We start from the raw sequence: 12,942 nt of genomic DNA, 5'->3' as shown, positions 1-12,942 counted from the left end.
TTTTTCGTTTTCACTTGTGTGCTAGTCACCTTGCTTGCTCCAGTAGCTGTACTGTTGATCCAAAGGATATTTTTAGATAATCCTAACACCAACACATCCTCTTATCAAAAAGTGCCAATTACAAGTATGCTTTGCCTTTGCTCCTCATGACCCAGAGGCATTATTTTGAAGCAACCCAGAAAATATTCTCAAAGCCACAAAGAACCCAGTACTTCTGTTTCCAAATATAGCCATTTTAAAGAGAATTATATGCAATGCTGTCTAGGCAGACAGGCTAAACCAACAGGCCTCAAACCAGTCAGTGAATTAGGGCAATGTCTACCCCATATGTGGAGACTTTCTCAGCAGAATGGGCAGATGAAAACAATTTGTTCCAACAGCCATGAAGAAGGCAGTTGAAAGCAGGTGCTGTGGATCACGTACAGCCTGGTCAGACACTGAAGATGCCAAGTTATCCACCACATCCTGGTCAGTGGCCAGTCCTGACTTTTGCCTTGCCAGTTAACTTCCATGACTGGAAGAGAGAGAGTGAGGCTGATGACTGTGCAACTCTGCCTCACTTAAATCCAATTCTTGTGTAAATCAAGATAATGACCTTGTGAGGCCTTTGGTCTTCTTCAAATACAAAGGATGAACAACATACAGAAATATAATTCCTTTTGTTTGTTGTAACAGATCTCAATTAAAAAAAAATCCAAAATAAAAGTCCTAATTTCATAGATTTAGAATTGAAAGGGACTTAAAAGTGAACAGGTACAACCCCTAATTTTACAGATGAGTTAACCTAAGGCACAATGAAGTTAAATTTTTTGCTCAAGGTCAGATGACTAGTTAAGAGCATACATGGTGTTCTGTCTAGTTTTTGAAAACTCAGTTTTCAAAAAATGGCTTTTGGTTTATTCCATGCCACTGTTGTTCATTTGCTTGAATAATAATTTGTTTTTTGTTCCAATCTGTTTTTGTCATCTTTTCCTTGTAGAATTGTGGTAAATTTTCATGCATCTATTACTATATCTTTCAGGAGTAAAAAAGGAATGAATGACAGTTATTTAAATCAAGCCAGTTACAGGTTGAAAGATGATACAACCTTTAAGAATTTAATCCGTTATTTCACTTTGAAATGACTGAACAATAAAGATTTGTTATTTCATTTCTTGGGTTTTGAACTTGAAAAAAGACTATTCCCCACCTACCTTTCTGTTTAATAGTTTAGCTGAGACTGTTTAAATTCTTTAGGGATATTAGTAAAATGTCTTGAATGTTTTTTTTTTTTCCCCTTTAAGGAGTGGACGTTTCTCTTGTGAGCCAGCTGGTGGTCTTACATCTTTGACTGAGCCACCCAAAGGACCTGGTTTTGGTGTGCAGTCAGGCCTCTAAGTAATTTGTATGACTTTGTCTTTTAAAAACCCCAAACAGACCTGTTAAAATATTTCTCCGTACATTTAAAATAAATTAAAACTAATCTCCCCATCTATGCAAATGTTTAATATTGTATATTCTGTTTTGTGTTTATCCTGGTGGTGATATAGCCTTTACAGTTGTAAATACCATGTAAAACTACAAAATATTCTCTTAAAACCTTTTGTGTGCAATAGCTGACAAGGCATTATTAAAACTTTTTTCCAACTATATCCATTTCAGCAACATATTCCATTTACATCTGATGTGAAAAAGCATCTTATGACACTTAGTAAATACGGTTTTATCACATTTCAGTTTTTTAATTGTATTTTAATATTCTATTGCTATTACAATAATTTCAATTAATTGCATTTACATAAATGTTCTCTAAATCTTACTTATGTCAGCATTTCTTCAAAACAAATAATAAGGTTATAACAACAACAACAACAATACTAATGATGGTAACTAACATTTATATAGAACTTAGGCACTGTCCCAAAGATGTTTATGTTCACACCAATATATTATCATATATTCCAAATGGCTAATTTACTCCAGGTAAGCTTTAGGTGGTGGGATAAGGAAATTATCTTGTTTTCAGAACCATCATTTTAAAAAAAAAAAGCTTCCATCAACGTATAGACACACTAATGTTGTCTTTGCCTATTTTGACGCAGAAAGATTACTAATACTCGTCAGATATTCTTTTTAGATGTATAGATAGCCACACAAAATGTATTTTGTATTCAAATTTTAAAACCCAAAAAATTATAATAATTTTGCAGAGTTGAAAAGGTTAACAGCTTTTACCTTTGCATACAAATATCTATTACATTTATTTATGGGTTCCTCAAAATTCTTTGTCTTTATAGACCAACTGAATTTTTTGCTAGCACACCTTAAGAGCCCAAAACCACAACTATGTTCTCTTAACCCATTCCTGAATGAAGTTTAAAAATATTATTTTAGAAATATTCTGTTCTCTTCTGAAGCCTTCTATGATAACCTTTTTACCTTATTGACAAAATTTTGATACATAAAGGCATAATATAAAGGTATGGTTGGACCTTTTTTTTTTTAAAGTAATGTTAATTTAATGCCTAATATACAGAAATAGTAAATATTAATTTTTAAATAAGAAAAATAAAAGAGCTGTAGCAGGGACATTGAAACATAAAGTGATCTAAAGCCCATTAGGCATCATTCTCTATATATGTGTTAAGGGAATAGAATGGAAGACAGTATTTCAGGTAAATGTCACAATGCCTTAGTGCTCTAAAGATCTATAATTTGTCTTCCACCAATGCAGATTGCAAATAACCCTTATATAATTTAGTAGATGATCTTTTAGAGTTACCGTACAGTCAGTTTGTCTTTGAGCCTTCCTGAATTAAGCTAGACTGGTCTACATACATACAGACTCCCATGAGGCTCAAAAAACTCAAGAGTTTTTCTAGTTTGGTAGGACCTACTTGAGTTTATTCTTTGCTTACATAACCTTCAGAAACCTAGGGTGTAAACTACATCATAAGGCATCATAGGATTTTAGTTGAGAAAACATGCTAAAGATGTTAATATATATGATAATTTTGCTTCAGATTAAAGTTTCAGATAGCTTAGACCTGCTTACAGTGTGTTCAGAGTACAATCTGTGCTTCATACCTACAAAAATTACCAATTTGCAAATTTTATCACAGCATACATATGATTAACACCTGAATTTTGCAATTTTATATTGCTAAAGCCAGGAAACCAATTTCAAGGGTTTCTTTTATTTATTTTGTATATACTTATATAAAATGTAAGCTGCTTTGCAGGCAACAAGTCTTTGTATTCCCAGTGCCCTGAAGTGTAGTGCCTGCCATACAGGGGCCACTAAATAAATGCTTGTTGAGACAAACTATCTAGTATTAGTAAATTCAATTAATAATCTATATTGTTTTTCAAAATAACATGAAATCTTTGTAAGAAATCACATTTCTGAATTGCTCAGTTAGTAATGAAAACTGTTCCCCAGTGAGGTCATGGCAAATTAGTCTAGGTAAGAAAGATGCTGTGAAACCGGTAGGGAGTCATCATATACTTCCTGCCCTTAAATCTTTTGCTTGTTTTAGTGGGAGAGTTAAAGAGCAATTTACTGCTTGTTTAGCAGCAATCTGATTAGCCCTTTGAAGAGTTCAGCTTTTTTTTCTTGTATCTATTAGTACCTTTTAGTACTTGTCATGGTCGGTGACCATTATGAGGATAAGAACCAAAAAAAGCATCTTGGTCAAAAAGAATTTTATTGTATGAATATAACAAAAGCCAGAAAGTTTTCAACTCTACACAACTGTGTGAAATTTCTTGCAACTAAATTAACTATTTCAAGGATGCAAAAATATTTGCTCCGTGGAATTCTTCCTTATAGTAGTACATATTTCAACTATGTAGTTAAATCCATTTAATAATAAACTGCTAATATTGTACTTTAAGGTTTGCCGATCACCTAGCATTCTAAAGAAGCCGGTGTTATTACCCTCATTTTACAGTTGAAGGAACTGAGATTTAGAGAGGTTAACATGACTCCTGTATTCCATAATCATCCAGAACTAAGTGTCAGAGGCAGGATTCGAATTCTGGTCCATCTGATTTTCAGACTTCACATACTGCTTCTCACTCACACACACTGGCTGGTTAATCCTGGGCAAGTTACTTAACCTTTCAGTGCTCTAGGCAGAGGTATCACCCCTTGTTTCTTATACCAATTAAATCACAGATCCAATTTCCTTCTTGTATTTATAAGTGATTGTTTTTAATGGCATTTAAACCAAAAGAAAAGGGCACAAACTCACTCAAACTACACAAAAGTACATAGTATGATAGAAGCCTTAAATTCAATGAGTTCTGCATTCAGAGTAACTATAGGTTCAATAAGATGTCTTGAAAATTCAGAATTAAATGATAAAAACCTGAAGTAGAGCAGGGATTTGGTGTATTAGGTTTTTAATGACCCCACATATTTTTGGTACATAATGAATTTTTTAAAAATGTCTTACTCCTGAAGAAGTTTCTACCAAAGAAAGGCACTGCTGTCTGTCAGCAGCTACTTCAGTGTACAAATGGGGAATAAAAGCTTTTTTTTATGAGGCTTATTACCAGAAGACATACTTCTATCGACTATCTTAGAAAAACTGTCTTCCAGGGCCTACCACAATGCTCTTCAAAGATCACATACTTAAATGTTTTGTTGAATTTGACTATCATCCAGGTCTGGCTTTAATTTCTGTTTTTTCAATTTCAATTACTAAATTGAGTGGTTTGTAATCCGTTTCACAATTAAGAATAAAACGAGTTCACACTAAATGGTGAGTCTCCATTGCTTCCATTTACTAAGGTCATGATTAGCTTAATGCAAACCTCCACTGATCGGCATTAATTTCAATATTTCTTAAATACTGTTTTTGTGCAAGTTCTACATTGGATCCATTTAATCAGGTATCTATCATATAATGCCTAGGGCATTCTCTTTAAAACACATCTTGTGTGGATGGATGTTTAGTCAAGATCTAGGCCACCTACAACTTCCTAGCTTGTGTGACCCTTAGGCAAGTTTACTTCTGAGCCTCGGTGTATTCAAATCTAAAATAGAACTAACAGTACCTACTTTACAGGGATATTGTATCAAATGAGAATATATGTAGAGCTTTGTAAACCTTAAAGCACTACATATGAACTTAAGCTATTTTGACATTTAAAGATAGCATAAAATCCAAATATTCTTCAACTTCATTTTTCATCCCAATGTGTCTACCTTTTTTCTAAACCGAAATTATGAACAGGTAAATTGATTTTTTTAAGTTGATAAGGCTACTCTGAATGTATGCACACACAAACATCTATTTCAACACAGTAAACCAGCAGCAAAGAGATGGAAGCTTCAGGCTGTCAAGATGTACAACCTGATTTTCTACTTTTGGTTTTCACACACTGGCAATTTTACAGCTCAACTAAAAAAAATACCATTAAATTCTGTAAAGTGTACTACGTGGAAATAATTATGATCACAATAATAACTGAAAATTATAAACAAATCTACGTAGAATGGTCTCCCTTTGATCTTGATTTTTAATCCCATTCATCAAGCATTTATTATGCACCTACTAGCTGTGCTAGACCAACTTCTGCCTCCTTAAGATATTTACATTAAGACATAAACAAACAGAACTGCAGTCCCTGCCCTTAAGGAATTTACAGCCTATTGACGGGATGAAGCCGGTACACTCAACAGTAAATAACAAAGCTGGTGGTACGTCAACTGCATTGGGCAGTTGGAATTGTACCGGGTTATTATCAGGGGAGCCTCTGTCCTCGAGGACACATGTGGCCTTCTGGGTCCTCAGGTGCGGCCTTTGAGTTAATTTAAACTTCACCGAACAAATCCCCCTAAAAGGATTTGTTCTGTAAAACTTGGACTCAGGCCGAGGGTTCCCCACCCTTGGGCCACTAGATCATTAAAGCTTATCCTCCAAACTGCTTTGACGATGCTTAGGGAAATGCTAGAAAATTTTTAAATGGATTTCTTTTGATCTTTGTGCTCCTTTATATTTAAAGCTCCATGCCACACATCCTGCAGTTTGGACTGGCATAAGACAGACATGGGAAAACGAGAAAATAATTCTGCAAACCAATACTTTCTACATCAACTATATTAGTAACGAATCTCCTATCTACACAAATCCTCACCTCATCATGTTCACTGGGAACACAAAGCATAAATTGGGGTCCGTGCCCTTAGGTGTTTTATTCTTAACGTGAAAAGGAAAAAACAGCTGCCAGGTTGGCAGACGCCAAGTGCCACAAGCGGCCAGACTAAGCGCTCACTGGCGGGCAAGTGGGGTGGAGGCCTTCCCATCGGAGGAAACGCTTTAAACCAACGCATCGATCTACTGGCCTGGCTAGGGTACATTTTCCCCGACGCGTTTAACCGCCAGGGGCCAATCTGAGGGTGGCGCTTAGCTCGCTTCTACAGGACCCAAAGGGTGCACTCAGAAAAGGCCCGTTTACACCCTCCATCCCCAATCAGAAAAGCGAGGTGACGAGCCGTCCGAATCGTTCTAACTCCACCCGCTCCTAGAGGATGGGGTTCCTGGTCTCCCCTCTCTCCGCCTCTCATTGGCCCAGGCATGGCGCAGGCGCATTAGCGCGTTACAACCACAGCAGGCCCGACCGTTCCCATTCTTTGGGAGCTAGCTCTGCCTCCTCCGCCCTTCGGCACTAGCCCGGGCCAATTCGTTTGGCTGTAAAGCCCAGCGCAGGCGCACTGCCGGGTGTGGAAATACTCACTGCGCAATCGGCCCCCACCTCACCCCTCCCACCCTAGTCTGAAGCCAGCACACCCGAGGCCGAGCATTGAGCAGTCAGAAAGCCCGCATCTTCCCCAGTCACTTAGCAATTTTACCCGAATTTAGGGCACGCAACAACACCCCCACTACAAATACAACATACACATATACCCCATAAAGAAGCTCGCCGCCGCTGCCGCTTCCAGAAGTTTCCAGTTGCAGCCGCAGCCACGGTCGCCACGAAAAGCTAGAATGGAGGCCGTTGTGGCGCCGCAGCGTCAGCGGCGCCTGCGCTGCAACCTCCCTCCCTTTGATCGCCCCCTCCCACCTTGAGTCGAATGACAGGGGGAGGCTGGAGGGAGAGAGGGAGGGGGTGAGGAAAGGCGGGGGTTACCCTGGGGTGGACGGGGGAGGCACCACTTGCTTCCCCAGCGAGCAGCATAAGCATAAAGGGAAGGGTTAAAGTGCCCACCCCCGGCTGGGGTTCTACACTTGGTATATCCCAGCTCCCTCCCCTCCCCACGTCCCCCCCACCGAAGTGTTCGTTTCTCGTTATCCGTACAGATGAAGGGGAAGGGGATAAGAGGGTAGTGGAGGGGGGGGCAACTAGGAGGCGGGGTTGTCACGCCGCGTGTCCCGTGCCTGCTGGTGAGTCACGTGCCAGAAGCGCAGCCAATCGCGGGGCCGGGCTGATCCTGGGAGCGAGGAGGCTGTGGTGAGGGACGGGCGAAGACAGGAGATGTTTTCAAACCCGACCCCGGCAGTGGTGTTAGTGGCGGTTGTGGCGGTGACGGGGACCAGGACAGCGGCGACACTCAGCCTCTAGCTCTGGGATTAAATCCTTGGACACGGAACAAGAAGCGGGATAGGGGTGGGGAAGGGGAGGGGGGGCGTGGCGCGGACTGAGAAGCCGAGGAGGAAGGAGGAGCTCGACTGCGAGCTATTTCCCCGGCGCCCGAGAGGAGACCCCGCAATCCTGCTTCGCCGCTCGTCCCCCGCTTCTCCCGCACAAGGTAAAGGACGCGCCCCCTTTTCCTCAGCCGTCTTTCCCAGCCACGGCCATGGGTCCATCCCAGCCCTGGGCTGAGCGCGCTCTCCCCAGTGCGGGGCTGCGGCCGAACTGAGGCGGTGGCGGGCAGGGCAGTGACAGGCAGACCGTTAACAGCCCTCTTGCTCCCGACTACACCCGGGCTCGCCTCGCCTGGTTCTCCCTTTCCCTCCCGCCGATCGTTTCCCGACGCCCTCTCCACGCCTCGGGCAGCGAAGGGCTGAGCCGCCTGCCGGCGTGTGCAGCCGCCCGAGCACCGGTGGCTGTCACTGTGCCGGCGCGAGGGGTGGGGGGCGGTGCTGGGAGGGTCCTGGACGGTGGGTGGGGAAGTGGACGGGGCAGGGGGCGGGGGGAGAGGGCCCGCGGGGTGGTGGCTGCTAGGCTGGGAGGGATTTCCTCCCCGCTACCCGGTCCTCCCGTCTCGGGAGGTTTCCCGGTGCGGCTGCCTTCCGTAACATGGCGGGGGCTGGGGAGGGAGGGAGCGCGCGTGCCCGCGCGCGCCTCCGCGTGCCAAGGCGTGAAGGGAGGTGCCCGGGCGCGCGCGCGCGCTCCCGCCGGTGTTAGTAGACAGCTGGGCGAGGGGCGGGGGACGGGGGGCGGGGGCAGTGGAGGCATCAGCTTGTCAGTTCCCCTGCTGTAGCTTCCGAAATGAGGGGAGCTGTGCGGGAAGCCGGTGAATGAGGAAGGAAAGGGCCCCCTTGTTTTTGAGTGCCGGATACGTGTGTGGGGCCTTCTCGGTCGCTTTCCTTTTGTCCATTTGCGCGGTGATCTTCACACTGGCCGCCTGTCGCGCCCTCAGATTTCATTTTGAGGGAGAATGTTGCGTGACTCGTCCTGGAGGATCCCAAAGCGTTTTGTGCCAGCCGTACCGACAAGCGCCCAAAGCGCCGCTGACAGCTGCTTTAGTAACTGCACTGCACAACTGTCCAAGACGGAAGTTGTGTGTTACAGCCCGACGAAATCATGCTTAAGCTGTACAACTGGAACTGTAATTGGGCCAAGATATGGTTAAATTGAGAACTCCGCTGGAATGTACCTGAGCCTTTTTAGTGCTTAGAGGAGCTCGGGGATTTTCTGGCTCATTGCTCCGTGTAAGAGGTGCAGTTTTCTGTGTATTTTCAGTTTTAAATACTCTATTTTTTTTTAAAATGGAGGAAGAGGGAAATCCGGGAAATAATTTTAATAAGTTGTGAACTGTGTTGACAACAAATATTTGGATGCATTTTTAAGTATATAGGTCAGTGCAGGAGATCTTCCAGTTTCTTGAATCATCATGCAAAGGCTTTCCTAGAGATTAGCTCAGCACTGGCAGAACATAGGCTTTCTTGGCGCCAACTAGCTTAAAAAACAAAATGATAGGGAAGAGGGTGTAGTAGTTCTATTCCTAAGTGGTGGTGCTGGTGTTTTCATGATCATTTAGAGTATTTTAGATATTACCTGGAGGTTTTTTTTTAATGATTCTGTACAAATAAAGACCTTTAACAGGTGGCACAAGAACTAATTGGACTTTTATTAAAGTCTGAACGAACAATTACTATTTAAAGGCTTATCTGGAGAACAGATCAGATGATGTAAATATGGCATTAAGAAGAACATATGGTCTTCCTAGAAGAGAAATTAGAACAAGAAGTGACATACCTTTAAAACGCTATTTAACCTTCTTAGATTGTCTTTTGGGTGGGCTTGATAGAAGCAGCAAAGATGTTGGAGAGGGATAAGTATTGTGGGAAGTAAGAAAAAAATAGTTTATAGAACTGTATAAAACTATCTGGGGGAATGAGGTAAAGGAGTAAAGAATAAGAAATTCACGTGGGGCTACCTCTCTGATATTAAGTTAATAGCATCAGAAGAGAAAAGCTTATATTTGATTTGGAAGTCAGTGTAAGAATTTTAAGGGATTTTGATCTCTATAACAAAGATGATCCCACTGTTTTCTTTTTCTAAAAATATTACTGAAAAAGTTACGATTCTGTTGTCCCTCTAAAGCAGGTTTGATAAGTGGTAACTTGGTGGAAGCATTTGGAGAACATTTTATTTTCAGGGCATTTTTTAAATCTAAAGGATAGGAAGAAAGATAATTATGGAAAAGAGGCTCTTAAAAAAAGTCATGCCTTTTGTGTTTATATTATATGACAGTCATTTCTGAAATTCTTAAAAGCCCCCCACCCTTGAACTCTTTTTCATAATAAAGAAAAAAAAATAGCAAAAACACCAGCTACCTGCATTTCTTAGTCTGTGGGTTTGCAACCCACAGTCTAAAAAGTGCTGAAGGGATCTCAAGTGGAAAAAACTTAAGAAACCCTGTATAGGGCCGGCTAGATGTGGCAGGGAATAGAGTACCAGCCCTGGAATCAGGAGGACCTGAGTTCAATTCCAGCCTCAGACACTTAATACTTACTAGCCGTGTGGCCTTGGTTGAGTCACTTAACCCCAATTGCCCTGCCTTTCCCCCCTCCAAAAAATAAAAAAGAAAAGAAAAGAAACCCTGTATAACATTCTACCCTAGTAGTGCCCAGCCTTTTTGCCCTGAGAAGGTAGGTGTGTTTCATTATCTGTTCTTTGAGATTTTAATTAGTTTTTCACTAACTCAGTTTAGCTTCCTGTTAGTTATCTTTCCATTTACATTGTTGTAGTCATTGTGTATATTGTTCTTTTAGTTCCCTACTCATTTCATTTTTAATCAGCATATACAATTTTTTTTTTACTTCATTGAGTTCATCTTTGAATACTTCCACTGAATGCACAATATTCCATCAAATTCATATTACATAAGGCATATTCTTTTTAAACTAATATATAGGAATTTTAAAAATTATTCTTGTCTTTTGAGTTTTATTTCTGACAGGTGGACTATTTAGTTCCTTAAGCTTGACCTTTTTTGTAATAGTTTATTAGAAGCCTGCCCCTACCCCTTCTTGCTTTTGACTTTTTTGTACTTAGGCAAGTCATTTAACCTCTTTCCATCTGTTTCCTCATTTCTAAAATGAGGGGGTTAGATTATATGCTTTCAATCTTCTGAATAAGATTTTCTCTATGGAAAACTTTGGGGGTGGAAGGAAGCAGATTGATAGTCCATACCTGATTTCATTAGTGGAGGGAGTTTTCATACTATATGCTCCTGGTGTGGAAACTTCTGCCATACCATTATGCAAATTGACAAAACATTTGTAATTTATAGTCTGAATTGATTTAGGTACTTAGAATTTTAGTGATGTGTCAGTGGTCACACAGCTGGTTTGCATAAGAGGCAGGATTTGAATCCTTGTCTCCCTGACTCCAGTGCTAGTATTTTGTTCTCTGCTCCAGGCTTTCTTGTGTAAAGCTTCCCTGGCCTAGAGTGAGGTAGAACACTCTTCTTCCAGGAAAATGTGTTTGTATTTTCTACAAACTTTTATTGTTAACTGATTTGCTGTTGATTGAACATAACTTCTAATTGGTAAATTATCAACTTACAACATGGATACAATCTTAATACTTTCCTAGGTAGTTTTTATTTTTTTTAATGAGAATATGTGGAAGAGAACTGAGGTATTTTGTGGATTTCTTGGAAGTATTCTTAAAGTAAGTAAGGTGAGTAGCTTATTTAGTAGAATTTGAAAGATACTTTTGTAAAGTTGTGTTTCGGGTTTTTTGCTAGGGAAGGAGTTTAAAATATGGTACTTTGTCACTCATTTCTGAAAGCACTCAGACATGGCAAGAGTGGGATTTTACTTCTCATCTCTAGGTTCGACAGTTCATAGGGATGAGAAATATTGAGTGATTAGGTATTATGAATAGGAATAATGTTTTAATAGATGAAGGCATTGCCACTATTTGTTTTGAAATGTCCACTATGGATAGATCCATGGAAAAGCTTCTATAGCCTTCTAGGATTCTTGAATTATTTGGTTTTAAGCTGCTAGAGTCCAGGAACTGTATGTGTATTTTTTTTTTTTATTGTGTATCCTCAGTGCCTAAGTCAGCACCTTCAGTATAGTAGGTGCTTAATAAGTGTTTGATGAATTAAAGATAAATTAAGTATGAGTATAGCACAGTATTACAAATTTCTGAGATAGCAATTTTCTAGTACATCCTACTTAGGAAACAAGTTTTAAGTTGGATTTAAAATGCAGGGCTTTAAAATGGCAGGCCCTTCTCTTCTCCCCCAGCCACCACACTGCCCCAGACTGTTTTGTAAATTACCTAGTCCATTTTCTTTCAGTTATCCCTGGGGTGGTGAATGATGGAGGAAACTTTTACCAGAATTAACTGGAGAATTGGCATAACTTTTGATAAGCTAATTAGGAGATAACTGCTTGGAATCTTTCTTGACTCTTTCCCTTTCCCTTAATATTCTTTTTTTTTTATATATAAAGCAATGGGGTTGTTAAGTAACTTGCTCAAGGTTACACGGCCAGTTATTTCTGGGTGTGGTGCTGAGTATCTGAGCCCAGAATTCGATCCAGGTCATCCCGACACTGGAGCCGATGCTCTGACTCACTGAGCCACCTGGCCGCCCCTTCCCTTAATATTCTTATCCATAAGTTGACAACTCTTGTCAAATCTTCTCCAGTGTTTCTTCCTTCATGTAGCCTCTGCCTCATTTCTGGTTGGTCTCCCCAATTTGTCCTCCCATCCTGTTTCCATAAAGCCACCAAATTGATATTATCAAAACACAGGATTAACCATGAAAAAATATATAATCCCGAGCCTGGTATATAAAGCCCTTCATGATCTGGTTGCCTTCTACCTTTCTGGGATTAATTCATATTTCTGTCTTTCACAAACACCCCAGTGCGGTTAAATTTGTTCTGCTCACCTTTCTGATTACATGACATTCGATCTTCTGCCTCTGGGTCTTTCCCAAAGTGTCTCTGTGTCTGGAATGCACTGCCCCCTCAGCTCTGCTTTAGAGAATCCCTAAATTCTAAAACAGATTGGGTATCCCTTCTACGAAAAGCCTTTCCTGGTCTTGAAATTACTTTGTACCACTTTGCATATGCTTTGTATTTACTTCTCTGTGCACATTTTGTATTCTCTCAATCCTCTACTTTCCAAGTAGAATATAAACTTCTACAAAGCAGGGTATGGTTGTGGTTAGTATTTCAAAAGACCAGCCTATGAGCTACTAGATATATAGATAGATAGATAGATAGATAGATAGATAGATAGATAGATAGATAGATAGAT

At 40.8% G+C, this 12,942-nt stretch overlaps 2 protein-coding genes across 9 annotated transcripts in view; both read left to right on the top strand.

The window, feature by feature from the left end:
• Nucleotides 1-1,631, top strand: part of NDUFV2 (NADH:ubiquinone oxidoreductase core subunit V2) — a 41,336-nt gene extending 39,705 nt beyond the window's left edge. The window contains exon 8 of the mRNA XM_069099661.1: nt 1,284-1,631. Within this exon, the coding sequence (XP_068955762.1) occupies nt 1,284-1,377 (94 nt within the window). The 3' untranslated portion in view covers nt 1,378-1,631. The remainder of the gene's footprint in view (nt 1-1,283) is intronic.
• Nucleotides 1,632-7,388: 5,757 nt separating this feature from the next.
• The window catches only part of ANKRD12 (ankyrin repeat domain 12), a 209,358-nt gene continuing 203,804 nt past the window's right edge, over nt 7,389-12,942 (top strand). For 3 of the 8 annotated variants that reach the window (XM_069099654.1, XM_069099653.1, XM_069099660.1), the window contains exon 1: nt 7,390-7,738. The gene's annotated coding sequence lies outside the window, so the exon portion shown is untranslated. Of the gene's footprint in view, nt 7,739-8,372; nt 8,872-12,942 lie in introns of those variants that run through there. The other 5 variants (XM_069099657.1, XM_069099655.1, XM_069099659.1 and 2 more) reach the window with 4 other exon arrangements.

This window comes from Petaurus breviceps, unplaced genomic scaffold (genome assembly GCF_028583685.1).
Source record: "Petaurus breviceps papuanus isolate PSGF00001 unplaced genomic scaffold, PetGlider_PUasm1.0 38, whole genome shotgun sequence".
Classification (NCBI taxonomy): Eukaryota; Metazoa; Chordata; class Mammalia; order Diprotodontia; family Petauridae; genus Petaurus; species Petaurus breviceps.
Note: the sequence above shows the minus strand (reverse complement) of the source record. Positions and strands in the feature narration are given on the sequence as shown.